Source organism: Danio rerio, chromosome 8, assembly GCF_052040795.2.
Source record: "Danio rerio strain M-AB ecotype USA chromosome 8, GRCz13ab, whole genome shotgun sequence".
Lineage (NCBI taxonomy): Eukaryota > Metazoa > Chordata > Actinopteri > Cypriniformes > Danionidae > Danio > Danio rerio.
Genome location: NC_141028.1, coordinates 47,341,518 through 47,356,643, shown reverse-complemented (window position 1 = coordinate 47,356,643; position 15,126 = coordinate 47,341,518). Strand labels below are relative to the sequence as shown.

Genomic DNA, 15,126 nt, shown 5'->3' with positions numbered 1-15,126 from the left:
CTGGTGTGAACAGCTATTTTAGAGTCATTCCGCAGCATCTCTATGGTGCTAAGATGTAATTTATAGGCCACTCAAATGCTGTGTTTACATCGGATACAGCACACGCATGTTTGTAAACATTTTTATTGTACTTGCTTCATTCGCTCATCAAATTCACTTTACAATAGATGTAGATTCATGTCATGGGCAGGGCTTTCGTCTGCCTGGTGAATAGCTTCATTTCTAAATGGCTAAAATGCATTTTATTTAGAGATTAGCAGTGCTTTATGTGCTTTAGGAAGGCTGAAAAACAGCATATAATCTTTCAGCGCCGTATCTGAGTCCACTGGATCCTTTCAGAGGTGCACCCAGCTCTGTGAGTTCATCCACTCCTCTAAAAACTGTACCTGGATGATGAAGGCTTTCAGCGGTGCTCCAGACTGAGCGGTGTCCTGTTTGATGAACTGTTGCCCGGTGTTGGCAAAAGGATAATTTCTCTTGGGAAACCAACAACAGGCGCTACGTCATAATCTCGCCCCTACAAGAGAAAGCTCCTGATTGGTTAATGAGATGCGAATGTCCGCTGAAATTCAGATTTTCCAACTCGAGTGATAAATGCAATATGCGCATATTGTGCGTCAAAAGTTAGAGCACATGTTTCAATTAACATCATCGTGTCACCCCCACCAATTAAGTGAAGTTTATTTATAAACTAATTTCGAGAGGAGCACGCGCTTATAATTGATAGCACCTGGTCCACATTAGCTCAGGTCCACATTAGATTCACCAATCAGTCGACTCCTTAACCACTATAAATAACCAGAGTATCTAATCTCAACCATCTTCGTCTTGAAGAAGCAGCTCAATTGTAGCTAGCTCTGTTGAAGAACCGACATGGACAACCAAAGCAGCAGCAAAAGCAGCAGCAATAATAATAACATCAACTCCGAGAGCCCCGCTCTCCTGGAAAACCAAGCCGTGGGCCAGCTCAATCCAGCCCCGCCAGGCTCCCTCGCCAAATCCGAGGCCCGATTACTGAGCCAATAGGGATCCCCTTATCCATCTGCATCCAGACAACACATCACTTCACCCGCTTCATCATACGCCTCCGCAATATCATCACTGGACATCAACAGAACTTTTGGCATTACCAGAACTTCGGAAGCTCCTAGCCGACACCGGAATCAACACCCCCCGCACACTACATAAACAACAACTTCGAGACTTGTACCACATAGTCGCCACAGGAAACCCCCCTTCTACGTTAACACCAAGAGGAAATTCCCGGAGTAGCAGCACAAGTCACGCCCCCTACCCGCAGCCTTCACTCGCTCACCCTGGAAAAAACTCTAAAAAAAGAAAGCATCCAAAAGAAGCCACGCCCCCAGCCGCACATCACCAGGAGTGAACCAGCAAGAAACTCAGACATTCATTCACCCTTCCAGCTCTCAACTACAAGACTTCCAACCAGACAATAGATCTACCAACTGGTCACCAGCACCCCCTTCTAACCTTTCTTAAAGCCCACCCCTTCCTGCTACTCTAACTCTCCCACAAACTCAAATGTCTCTTTTCCTTCCATACCCCCTTGCCCAAACCCAGTCTTTTCCTCCTAATCCACCCCTCGTCTCTTCTTCCATCTCTACCAGTCCTCATCCTCCAGCTAGTACTCCCTCTTCTTTTCCTCCCCCTCCACCTCTCACCGCACTCTCTAGCACAGATCCTTCCCAGTGTCCTGCACCCGTTCCAGTCGCACGCCCCTTATACACGCTTTACACAGCTTCACCCCTCTCAACCCCGCCCAACGCACTGGCTTTGGAACCTCCATCAGTCTCCAGTTCAGCAAGAGCTCACATCCTTTTAGGTGCTGACGTGGACCTTTTCACCATCCTTTCACTCATAACACCTCCCTCGGCAGAACGACAGGTCGATTGTGGCAAATTCTCCATCACACTAAAACCACCCACTAGCACACAATCACGAACCTTATCTCTAGCAGAATTCATCATAGCCTTTTCTCGTTTCACCGAAACCATCTGTTCAGTATTCCCCCATAGGAGGCCACTAGGCTCTCCCCACTAGGCTACCGCAGTAGCCCCCGCCCACCCCCCATCCCACCACCCCCCACCCCCCCTTTTCATCTTCTCTATGTTATATCCAGCAGCCGGATATGGCAGCGATCTCTTGCCTTGTGGGGGGTTCTTCTTTTAGGGGAGTACTCGAGACCTACCTGAACTCGGACTTCCCTCTCGCCCTGCAACAGGGGGAGCCCTGGGCTCGAGGATCTCACGAGTTCAGGGCTCTCTCCCGGGACAGCATGCCAAACAAGCTTTATAATCAATCATCAGCTAAGGGCGAACTCTTGAAGTGAAGTTTATTTATAAACTAATTTCGAGAGGAGCACACGCTTATGATTGATAGCACCTGGTCAACATTAGCTAATGCTGATTCACCAATCAGACGACTCCTTAACCACTATAAATAACCAGAGTATCTTACCTCAACCATCTTCGTCTTGAAGAATCCCCCCTTCCACCCCTACTCCTCCCATTTCCTAGTCAGGGCAGCACGGGGGCCTAGTGGTTAGCACCACGGTCGCACAGCAAGAATGCCACCGGCCCGGACTCTACCCAGCCAGGTCGGCGTTTCTGTGTGGAGTTCACATGTTCTCCTCGTGTTTGCGGGGGTTTTCACCGGGCTCTCCGGTTTCCTCCCACAGACCAAAAACATGTAACATATCTAAATTGACAGCATAGACATTCCATAGCATTTTATTCTACTTCCAACATTATCAAGCAGGGGAGTACTCGAGACCTACCTGAACTCGGAATTCCCTTTCTCACGAGTTCAGGGCTCTCTCCCGGCACAGCATGACAAACAAGCTTTATAATCAATCATCAGCTAAGGGCGAACTCTTGAAATTCTCTAACAATACACTCATTGTTACAGGTTGGGATTGGTTACAATGTTATTTTTCTCAAACATTTCAAGTTTTGTTTCCTTAGTCTATAACATGGTTTCCAAGTAGCACTGGGGTTTGCATATGTGTTTTGACAAACTTCAGATGTGCAGCAATGCTTTTCGGGAAAGCAGCTGCTTACTTTATATTGTGCAGCCAAATACTTGCTTATAATAGACTCATAAACAGATGTTTGTATCTTCCAATGATGTCTTCAATCCTTTAGCTCTTACTCATGGTTTATTCTTGACCACTGAGGATTCTTCATTGCGCTTTGGGAGTCATCTTGGCTGGGTGTCCACTTCTTAAAAGTAACTATGGTATTTCTTTTTTCTTTTATCTGACTATGGAGTTATGAATGTCTTAAGTTATTCAAGCTGTAACACAAGCATTTAAGCAAGTAATTAATATATGGGTTCTCTTACATTTTTCTCCAACAATGTGAATGTTTAATGAGTTTGTTCAAAAATACAAGATACAAGAAATGTTTGTATTTCATCAGCTTCTGTCTTTATATACTGTTGTGTTGTGATGAGGATCCCATCACAACACATTTTATAACATATTACTGGAGAAAAATAGTTTATTTTAAGGGGTTAAACAATGTTTTCCACCATAAATGTGTTACTTTCACAGTCATGCCAAGTTCTCCCTTCAACAATCACCCCATTTAGCACGATCTTCTTCTTGTTTGTTGTTTAATAGCGGTCAGCAACCAGCATTAATGCCGAGTTCAGACTGCATGATTTTAGTTATTTAGTTATTTAGTTTAGTTATTTTGACTCACCGATAGGTTTTGTGAAATCGCAGACTTGTTATTGAAATCACAAGCAAATTAGTGCTCGTTCACGTGAGTGACAATCATACAGTATGAACTATCAAGGACGCCATATGAGAGATATTTGACAAGCTTGAACTTTGCAGTGCAGCGAAACTTGCTTTCCGGTCTGACGCATTCACGTGCGTATGAATGGAAGTCTATGGGGAGAAAAGTCCAGTGTGACCGCAGCTTTATTGTGGTGAGTACTCCTCTACGATGTCGCCAGAAAGCCATACCACCAAGACTCACCCCATCAACACTAATCACAAACACCTGCAACCAATGAGAGGGAGAGAATATAAGCAGACTGCACCAGAGCTGACTTACCAGACACTAATGTTTCTCTCCTATTTACATCTACTTAATCTCTGTGTCCCGGTTCTACTGTTACTGGATGACAGTGATTTTTTTTACAATGAAAGATGTTTTGCCAAAAAGAATAGAATAATGTATTTTTTAATAATGCATTATTTGTAGTGTAAGGGCGCACTCACACTATGCTATCAGAACCGTGCCCAGGTTTGTGTGCTCTGAATTGGGCTCAGGCGCGGGTTAGTTGGCCAGTCCTGGCCCAGTTAGAAGAGGTGTGCCAGAGCACTTTTAGGGGACTATTTCATAATGATTTATTGATCATTCTTCATTTTCAATGAATGCAAACCCCTCACTGCACGTCAGCTACACCCTCAGCAAACCTCCTAATACTGTACCTATCATAAAAGTCCTTGACTTTTATAATAATTTATGATGTAAAAGTCGCTGATCTGTTCGGAAAAGTGTTTGACTGTGTGTCACTACATCCCAAACGACTAAAAATAATTAAAAACGATATAACTAAAGCAATCTCCACCATGCTGAGTGAAAGCGCTTCTTTTCCTGTTAAACTAAACAGTCGCATCATCGATGATGTAAGCATGCTTAGGTCCGGTAGGTAAAAATGCAATGTCAGTGCAGGCTGAGGGGATGGAGGACAATCGGGCTTTGGCACAGTTCAAGGCAACTGTACCTAATGTCAGTACTCAATAATTCTACAGTAGTTGAAGTAGATCAAAACGTATTTACGTATTTGCAGACTAAATGAGAACACAACTGGATGCAAAAAATAATTGTTTTGATGCTTGTCTCTTATTTGCCAGTCTAAATTTCTTTATCATAATGGTGTTTAGTGTGGAGAATACCCATAATGGCCTCTCTTAAACTTTACTTGTGTTTAAAGATGTCATTTTAAAATCCAGACAATTTAGCAATTTGAAACATTGCACACTCTATCACCTGCCTGTGTTTTTTGAAGGCAATTTGAAACATTATTTCACCCACATTCTACATTTGCAAATGTTATTTGAAACATTTTAAGAGTTCACACTTAGATAATGTTTGACAAATGTTAGCAGGCTTGGCATGCTGTCCCGGGAGAGAACCCTGAGCTCAGAGATAATTGAGCCCAGGGCTCCCGCCTGGTCGATAGAGCATGTAAGGGGAGTAGAAGATCAGGGGCCTCATGTATCAACGCTGCGTACGCACAAAAACTTTGCGTACGCCAGGTTTCACGCTCACGTTTGGATTTACTAACAATGAACTGAACGTGGGAATGTGCGCAGCTTCACGGCAGCTTTCTGGCTGCCGTACGCACATTTTTTGTGCGTGTCTGTTTTATTTCCATTGGCGACTCCTAGAGGCAGTTGTGTTAAATTCCTCTCTACAAAGTGTCTGAGCCTTGCAATGGCAGCTGTATGAGACGGGTTCATCTAGTAGGTATGTAAGGTTTCCATACCATACAGTTATCTGAGTAATCTCAGTAATCTGAGCAATCTACCGCACGCACATTGCTATAAAGACACTTTCTGAAGATGAATTTGCATGAGTGAATCAGAAACATTTCCATTCAATAAATGTGCAAATAAAATATGATGCACAAACTTATTGATGATTCCTACGTGTCTTTCTCGTGATAAATAGTGGGCAAAATCGAATATGTAGCGGGGGAAAAAAGAAGAAAGAGTTCATCAGACGCTGGATTCGAGCCGAGTCTATGCTCAATCGTGTCATTACATGATCACATGCGTCTTACGAGGTGCGCCACTGAGACTGCTAAGGGTACCGCAACATTTTACAGATATAAACCACACTATTTTTTTAATGCACTCAGTGCGATGTTCAGACCCAACTGTGTTAACCGCATCAGCTAAACTCTCCCACTCTATTTTTTTTCTTTTGTTGTTAATTCCGGAGAACAAACTTGCAAATAACACCGCTTTTCTCCGGTCTACCTCCGAAAGCAGCACCTCCAATTCACATTCTGTTCAAAGTTTCTCTTTTTGCTTGATTTTGCCATTGCTTTTTCGTTGGGTTTTGCCATTAGCATAGTCATTAGCATATTCATACGGGGGAGGAGGCAGGGAGGGGTTTTGTGCTCGTGCATGTTGCGCTCAGTTTCACGTTCATTCGGATGTACAAAAGAATATGCGTGAGATTCGGCGTACGCAGTGTTTCATACATCTGAATTTTTTTCTGCGTACGCACATTTACAGCTTTGTGCGTATGCAATGTTTTAGTAAGATTTCCACGCAAGTCTTCGTACATGAGGCCCCTGGTGGTTCTCGAGAGCTCCCCGTGGTAAAGGAAGAAAGAGGGAGAATGGGTAGATGGGGGATTTCTTCGGAAAACGAAGATAAAGGAGTAATTTTTTTGCTAGGCTACTTATAGTGAGTTTGGATTAATCTGATTGGCTAACCAATGAATGTAGATGAGAGACCAGCTGCGGTCAATAATATCATGTGCTCCTCTCGAAATTAGTTTGTGAAACTTCACTTTAGCTATGCCCTTTACTTGTATTTAGAACTCATGTTATAACTTTCTCACAGTCACCAAAATGAGATTTCTCTTTTATGATCTTATATAGAGGGGTGGCATAGAGGCTCAAAGGTTAGCACTATCACCTCACAGCAAGAAGGCCAGTTGGCATTTTTGCGTGGAGTTTGCATGTTCTTATTGTGTGAGTTTTATCTGGGTGCTCCGGTTTCCCCCACAGTCCAAAGACATGTGCTTTAAGTGAATTGGACAAACTAAACTGGCCTTAATGCATGAATGCATTTGTAATTGCTAGAGTGTATGGGTGTTTCCCAGTACTAGGTTGTGGTTGGAAGGGCATAAAACATATGCCGGAATAGTTAGTGGTTCATTCTGCTGAGGCGACCTCAGATAAATAAGGGACTAAGCTGAAGAAAAACTAATGTATGATCCTAAATACTTCTAGGCCTTGAGTGTCCACATACGTGCACATTTGAGCTCTTAAGTGGAATGTTTTAAGTTTGAATGTTTCATTTTTTGTTACAGATATACATTGTCATCCTGTGACTGTTTTGCAGCATATGAAATGTCCCAAACCCTATTTTCCAAAATGGGGAAAAAATGTTTTTACTCTCTGATAGTCAAAGCAAGATTAAAAAAAATGTCTATGATATAAATGCATTAAAAACATTCAGGAAAAAAGTGTTTTATGTGAATTCGGACCACGAGTCCACATATATGGACATTGTTTTTCTCTAAAAGTACATCATATCAAAAGATGATACTTCTATTCTTATTCTAATTAGGTTCTGATGAGCCCAAATAGCAAAGAGAAACAAAAAATGCATGTAAAAAACAACTTGGGCCTTGGGATACTGTAACTTGGGATACAGACACTTTCCAGTACTGCATAAATCAATTGTCGTAAGAAATGTGTGTGTGTGTGTGTGTGTGTGTGTGTGTGTGTGTGTGTGTGTGTGTGTGTGTGTGTGTGATTAATAAATAAAAATTACTAGGCAACAGCTTTTATGTAGAAGTATTTATTGATGACTTTTGTCCAAATAAATAAGCAACTTTGAATATGTACATTAGATGATCCTTCATGTGAGTCCCTACAAAACGATACTTGTTGATTTCTGTAAATTGCCAACCCAAAAGTAATTTATAGTCATCTAATTCCTATGACAGCACCCAAGAAGCACCATAAAAACACAACAGAGCAGGGAGTCACTAAATAAGTAAATACAGGGATAGTGTAGAGATATGGGTCATTCTCATCAATCCATGTTCTTTTCTTGAACCTTTGAATAAGTACCTCAAACCCTAAGCTTTTAGAAAATGTTTACATTTGTTTATGCACTTCAACAGACATCATTCACTATAAATACAATAAAATTACAATTCCTCCACAATTGCCTTGCTTTCAAACTTAGTTTTTAAAAATGCAAGTCAATGCCTGATTCGATCTGTAAAGCAACAATCCTGTCATTAAAAAAAAAAACAACAACAACAACAGGTACTATGGTTTTAGTAAAAGTTAATTAAAGTAGCTTGTCAAAACACAACAGTGCCGGTATATTTCAAATTACCCCAGTTTTACCATGACACCATGACCTGTATATTTTTTCTTCCATACAACATATCCGAGATCCAAATGACTGAATCACAAACTAATCTCAGACATATGAATATAGTACATCATTACTTCAATTTTCACCATGATGAAAAATGTGGATAAACCACAAAGAAAGTTGTTTGGTGAAAACGGTCAATGAGGGGTAGATTGTTGGACTCTACGCTGAGTTTATCCCCAGCTTCAAGAGAAAAAATACCTTCAGAGAAAATACTCTTTTTCCAGTATGGGGATGTAAAGTTCAATGTTTCCATTGAAGTAAGCAGAAAAATGGGTGCTTCATAGCCGTGAGAATAGGTTTTAATATCCTGCTGCAGAGTGGTTTCTTTGATGTAGTTATCAAGTCCTCTGTACGTAATCTGTAGAGAAACTTTGTATGTTCCCGAACGTTTGACTTCCAGAGATGTACCATCTTCAGACAAAGCGAAGTATCCACTATAATCTGGAAGATCTTGTGTTGAATACTTGGTCCATGGCACATCTCTAGTCTTAACGGCAAGTATGTTGTGTTTGACTAGAAAGAAGAGAAATGTGTCAATATACAGTTGAAGTCAGAATTGTTAGCCCAAACAACTGAAATAGTTTTCCTTTTTTAAATATTCCCAAAATTATGTTTAACCGAGCAAGGAAATTTTCACAGTGTGTCTCACAGTTCTTTGTAGTAGCTCAGGTGCTAAGTGGTTCTTTGGCTCAAAATCATAGGGGAACCACTGTAAGTGCTACAGTATATGTGACCATGGATCACAAAACCAGTCATAAATGTCATTGAGATTTATTCATTATCTGAATACTAAATAAATAAGCTTTACAATTATGTATAGTTTGTTCGTATAGAACTATATTTGTTCTGAGATGCACCTATCTGGAGTCTGAGGGTTCAAACTAATAAAAATACAGTGAAAATTGCCTTTAAATTAGTCCATAGTACAGTAAGTTCTCAGCAATGCACATTGCTAATCAAAAATGTGGTAATTTGAAATTTTGTTATAGTTACAACATGAACTTAATATTAATTTACTTAATATTGAAATGATTTTTGGCATAAAATTTTATACCATTCAATGTATTTTTGTCTATTGCCAACAACACAACCTTTCAACATAAACTAGTTTTGTGGTCCAGGGTCACATATAGCATCAGTAATGGTTCTTTAGTGGTTCTTTTTGTAGATGCAGGTGCTAATGTAGCACTTAAAGTTGTTCCCCTATGAATAAGAGCACAATTTTATACAATAAAGTTATGGTTAGTCTTAACTGATTAAATGGATTTATAACATTTAATTATGGTGCTATTAAATATTAAGCAGCTGCTCTGCTAATACTCTGCTGACGGATGGTTAAGATGCAATTCAGTGAAATTAACAAGACCAAAAATCAGAGAAACCACTTCAATAGTGTCATGAAATCTTTGAAAATGAAAATTGCATGCTATTGTCAAAGATCTGGTTCACAATGTTTTTTTTCACCTGTGATATATATCTTATGAAACACTCAATTATCCCTTTAAAAAAGCTAAATAGTTAATTTTCAAAATGTAATCAAGGGCTATTTAAAGCAACTCTTCCTTGCTTTTCCGTTAGTTTTTTTTTTTATAGGGATTATGCTTTCTGCTTCTCTTGTAAATTGCTTCTTAGTGCACATCTTACCTTTGAGATGAATGAAAGTTGTGTCTCTTCGATTAGATTCAATACGCTGCATCTCTATATCAATAAAAATAATTCAGATTTTTATTAGTAAGATACCAAGAATTTGTTCTAAAGAAGTCATATTTAAAATGCACTGTATAACACCACGAAAGATTCTAGATTCAGATCAGTTTAGCTTCAATGGCAATCAGTGAACTTACCAGTTCTAGGTGGCTCTTCAGCGATATTGTCCTGTTAAAAAGTGAGAAACCTTAAATCAGCAAAATTCACACACAATGGATTCCAAATGATTTCATTTAAAGACTAATTTCAGGCATAGTTGTGCACTACACGTTTTACAAGTTATCAAAACGTGTAATATGTAGTATACATTAATACATCTTCATAGGATACTATGGTATTTATTTCTTTGCTTTTAGTAATTATCATATTCTGTTGTTACTTGTAACACATTTCTTACCATGTTTTGCTACATTTGTTTCTAGCACCTGTCCTAATTTTACTAGTTCATGTCTATATGACATCATGTCATTGTACTGTTAAAGCTACTTCTTTCTTACTAATAGTGACACTACACCAGTAATCATTAGCATTAATTAATAATTATTATTTAAATCAACTTTACATTAAAGATATTTATGCAGCATGTTTTTGCCTTTTTCATAATTAATTAAATTTGCTTTAATATATACACAGCAGGCTTTTTTAATATCTTCATTGAACATGATCTTTACTTATCTATTGATTTTTGGAAATGTATTTTACTATGTGTTTTGCCTACTGCCTAACATATTTCTGTGCAACATAAGACTGCTTTTGTGGTCTATGGTCACATTTAATAAGTAGAGTCAACAGGTATATGTACATATAAACACATCTGTCATGCTGAATGATGATGAAACATTATTAAATTAACATGTTAACACATTTATGCAAATAAAATCACTTTTGATTTTGAAGATACAATAGTCAAATATGTATTATATTTATTACTAGTAAAAAATAATATGCATTATGCACTTAATCAAGTGTGAGCGATGCAAGATTTCACTAAATGATGAGTTAATAAAGTTAATAAAGAATGAGTTATTGAGCTCAGAAAGACCAGTGGAAAATAAGTCAAGTTGATTTTGTGAAGTGTATAAATAAGGTTGTGCTACATGCAGATTATATACAGTATATATACATAGTAGTCTATATACATTAGATAGATAGATAGATAGATAGATAGATAGATAGATAGATAGATAGATAGATAGATAGATAGATAGATAGATAGATAGATAGATAGATAGATAGATAGTATATTAGATGACAAATACTATTACATAAATTATTCGCCTGTCAGCAAGAATGTTTGAGGTTGAACGTAAGCCTTACCTTGCAGCTGGACGCGTTTGCGTGATACATAAGCGTGAAGGTGCAGCAAGTGACGCAGAATAGCACGCTGAAGGTCTGGATGAACAACACTTGTCGCCGCAGTGAGCGGTACTGTAACCGCAGGCGGTTCTCCGGCTCAGACTCTATAAAAAGCATGTCTGCTTGTTCGTTTGCCTTCTCCATAACTGGTGGTTTAATAATCGCCACTTCATTACATCCACTCTTTATATACACGATTCTCCCACGTGTTCAACGCCCAAAAACAAACAGCCCACTCGTTCAGTTTCGGCGCAGTGAAAATATGATCGAGCCCTCAGTCAAGTCAATCCAGTGCTGCTTCCTGCTAAGATCACGCAAGACCTTCGCTTATTGGCTCTCAGTCAAATTCCTATTGCCTGAGCAAATAAACAATCATTAAATTTCGTCACAGGGCGTTCAAAGCAGTGCTGCCGTGCCACACTGAATGCTGGTCTAAGCATTAGAAACTACCGCGATTATGTCATGCTTAATGACACGATGCTTAGTGTTGTTGCTTGACACAAATATGAATATCAATGAGGAGAGGATGAATCATAGCGTGAGTACAGTCAACATTTGAAGTGGATCAAAACACTATTGTCATCGTATTAATAATAAGCAAATAATATAATGAATGGAATAATATCTACAGCCTACATCCTTTTGTAGAAATATTAAAGTACATTTTACACGTTTATAAACATTTTGCTTTTAGAACATTTAAACAAATATACTTATAATAATAATTTATAATTAAATTATAATAATTATAAGGATAAATAATAATAATGCAAGGTTTTATGAGCCAATGTTGACTAGCCTACTGTACTTACCCTATCTAGCCTACTCAGTATGTTCGGTATGCATAATTCATGGACATATTGTAATCTTGGCAGCAAATCTTGTAGTATGTTGATCAGGAGAAAACTTAAGACTCCTTGAAATTAAAATGAAAGCTTAATTTATTTATTTATTTTTTGCCTGTTATATTTTAGTTTTATGATTATAAGCTAGTGAACTCTAAAACAAAGATTCACATTTAGAATATAAGTGTTAAAAACCTCCAGTTTTTCAATTACAACATTATTATTATTATTATTATTATTATTATTATTATTATTATTATTATTATTATTTTACATCACTGTGCACCTCAGCTTTTCATCAAATCTTTCAGCCGATCAAATGCTGTCTATATCTGAAGCATCTGGTCAGGGGACAATGTTTGAAATCAATCATTATTTCATTATTCACATTTTACTACATAAAAATGCTTGCTTTTACAGTATAAGGAAATAATTAACAGTAACTGATACTGTTTATCTGAACTCCTTAACAATGCAGGGAGAACCCCCAATAATCCGAGATGCTGAAAAGTGCTGTGTGCAAGTCCGGAGGGGGGAATGCATTACACACTGGGAGCTATAGGACAGCTAAGAGGACATTCATATAATGATATTTGTTACACGCAATTAAGAATGCTGCACACACCTCTGAATACAAAATAGTTAGTTAATAAAACAGTATACAATACCACATTGTATGCGATTGTAATTTTCAGCCAAAGAGCAATGAGAGAAGCAGTTTAAATGATGAGGTAATCTCTCTTTTTTTTCTGCAGGAGTATAAACATCCCATTACATCCCATTTACATTTCATATAAAGTGAAATCTGTGCTGAGATTCTAAACATGCTGACACTTGTCAACATCCTTAAAACTGATGAATGACCAGGGGGGCATGGATTATGCATTGTCTAGCAAGGGGGTCAACTTCTTTCAGTAATGTTAGGTTTTTGTTGTATGCAAGCTGAGATTAAACATCTCATGCATCTACATCTACAAACATCTACATCTCATGTATTAATTTATCTCGACCCTCTTTGAAACGCCTCTTGGACAATATAGAAAGCAGGGATGGGATATTATTTTGCTTTTTGCCACAATAAATTTTCACTTGGTTTTTATAATATTATTATATTTTAAAATATATATATTATAATTTTATTTTTAAGCAATGTATTGATTTCTTTTCATTTTCATATTGGAAACAAGCAAATAAATATTACATACATCATACATATAGACACATATGCTCTGCTTTTGCATTGATGTAACTCTAACATGTTTTATTTAGGAAATGTTTAAACTACAGCAAAATATGTTTTATGAACATCATTGTCAAAACAATCTCCGTTCACATGGACTTTGTTGAAAATGAATTACAGCATGTCAAACCAGAACTTTGTGATTAAAAAAAATGTCTAAAAAAGATATACTTCTGATGTTCACCATTCACTTTTTTTAATAATCTCCAGTCACATTTTTGTATTCTTACTAGTTTTGAATTTTACAATTTTCAAAAAAGTTGCATTTTCAATCTGCGGAAATGCGATTGTTGTGTAAATGAGTAACCAAAATACATAAAAAATGCTTTGCCATTTGTGGGCAATTTGCTCAGGCATTCTGTTTAAATTCAAATGATCTAAAACTGTTTGCCAAGCTTACAAATAAATTTCATATTAGGAATCAGTAATAAAATTAAACAAAAGCTGTCTCTTAAATTACAATTTTAAATCATCAATTTCGAATCACACAAAATCTGCATTTCAGGCGCACAATCTATTGCGCATGTGTAATTGAAGGGAACGAGAATAAGGGGTTGATTACACCGAATGCCCTTTTACGTTTCAAAAAAGCGAGGCGCAAATTACTGCCTTATTGGTTGACAAGAACAAAAGAAGTGTGGTGCGCGTTTTATGTTAATAAATATTAAAATAATTAAAATTTGATATTATTATAATTTTTAAAATTTAATAATATTGTGAGATTCAAGATTTGTGATTCATATAGCCTCGGATAACTCAAAACAGCAACCAAAAGTCTCTCCTCCATCTTCAAAGTTTCCGTAGTTGTCTTGACACAAATACTGCAGGCACCTCAATTAAAAACCCGCCTCTGCTTTCATTTAATTAGAGAATGAAAAAGACTCACGGCTTACATAATGCACTTTATCTGCTCAGAGTTTAGTTTTTTTAACTGTGAGCGCATGGCACACAAGCGAGGCGCAGCAGGCGGTAAAAATGCGAGGTGCACAGGGCTCATACGCAGTGCACACAACGATTGTGGCCATTAGTAAATCATTAAAAAAAGCTGCCTCTCATTGCAAAAAACGCTTTCAATGTGATCACTTGATTTAATTGCATGGTCCAAACCCAAATTCGATTGTCCCCCTTGCCACCTTTTCAGCTGGTTTGTGTTCACATCTTTTTTTTCTTATAAATCCCGGTACGCTTGTATCATTGAGCTGCTGTTGTGTGTACAGCTGTGACGACCACGAAAGAAAAAGCGCCAAAACAGAAAGACGTACTCATATTACAATCATTCTACTTTGACTGATTCTTTTGGTTTTGCTATCATACAGAGAGCGACTTGTGTCTATCTGCTGCAAAAATATAAAAAATGTTCGGAACTTAATGTGAGGTCTGTAGAATTAGTTTTTGGAGGAGACAAGCAGACATTATCACTGTGTCTGGTCTGGGTCAGTCCTGCTTGTCACTAAGGTAACATTAGGTGATACACAGACATACACACACACACGAACGGACGTTATGAAAACTAAAATTTGTTGTTGTACAGTTCACTTCCATTATTTTATACGATTGCATTCATATCAGAAGTGAACCGGATCAGAGTTCCCGCGAACCGTACCCCAGTCCCCAGCCAAAACTTCACACAGAAACGCCAACTGACACAGCCAGGGCTCGAACCAACAACCTTCTTGCTGTGAGGTGACAGTGCTAACCATTGATCCACCATGTCACCTCAACATTATCATCCTCTGAATCATGTAGACTCCGATATCGCTGGTCTTCTAAAGTAATTCTCGACTTGGTCTTGATGGAAGATC

The 15,126-nt window shown here is 38.1% G+C and overlaps 1 protein-coding gene and 1 long non-coding RNA gene across 2 annotated transcripts in view; both read right to left on the bottom strand.

Moving 5' to 3' along the window:
- Positions 1 to 5,918: 5,918 nt before the first annotated feature.
- The window catches only part of LOC137496380 (uncharacterized), a 124,955-nt gene continuing 115,747 nt past the window's right edge, over positions 5,919 to 15,126 (bottom strand). Inside the window, exon 7 of the long non-coding RNA XR_015944777.1 lies at positions 5,919 to 6,342. This is a non-coding gene — a long non-coding RNA (uncharacterized LOC137496380). The remainder of the gene's footprint in view (positions 6,343 to 15,126) is intronic.
- On the bottom strand, positions 7,567 to 11,537 carry si:ch211-158d24.4. Its single transcript, NM_001430851.1, has 4 exons — positions 11,201 to 11,537; positions 10,021 to 10,051; positions 9,821 to 9,874; positions 7,567 to 8,689 (listed from the first exon to the last, which is right to left on the bottom strand). Exons 1-4 carry the CDS (start codon positions 11,381 to 11,383, stop codon positions 8,256 to 8,258), a joined length of 702 nt encoding a protein of 233 aa, NP_001417780.1. The 5' UTR covers positions 11,384 to 11,537; the 3' UTR covers positions 7,567 to 8,255.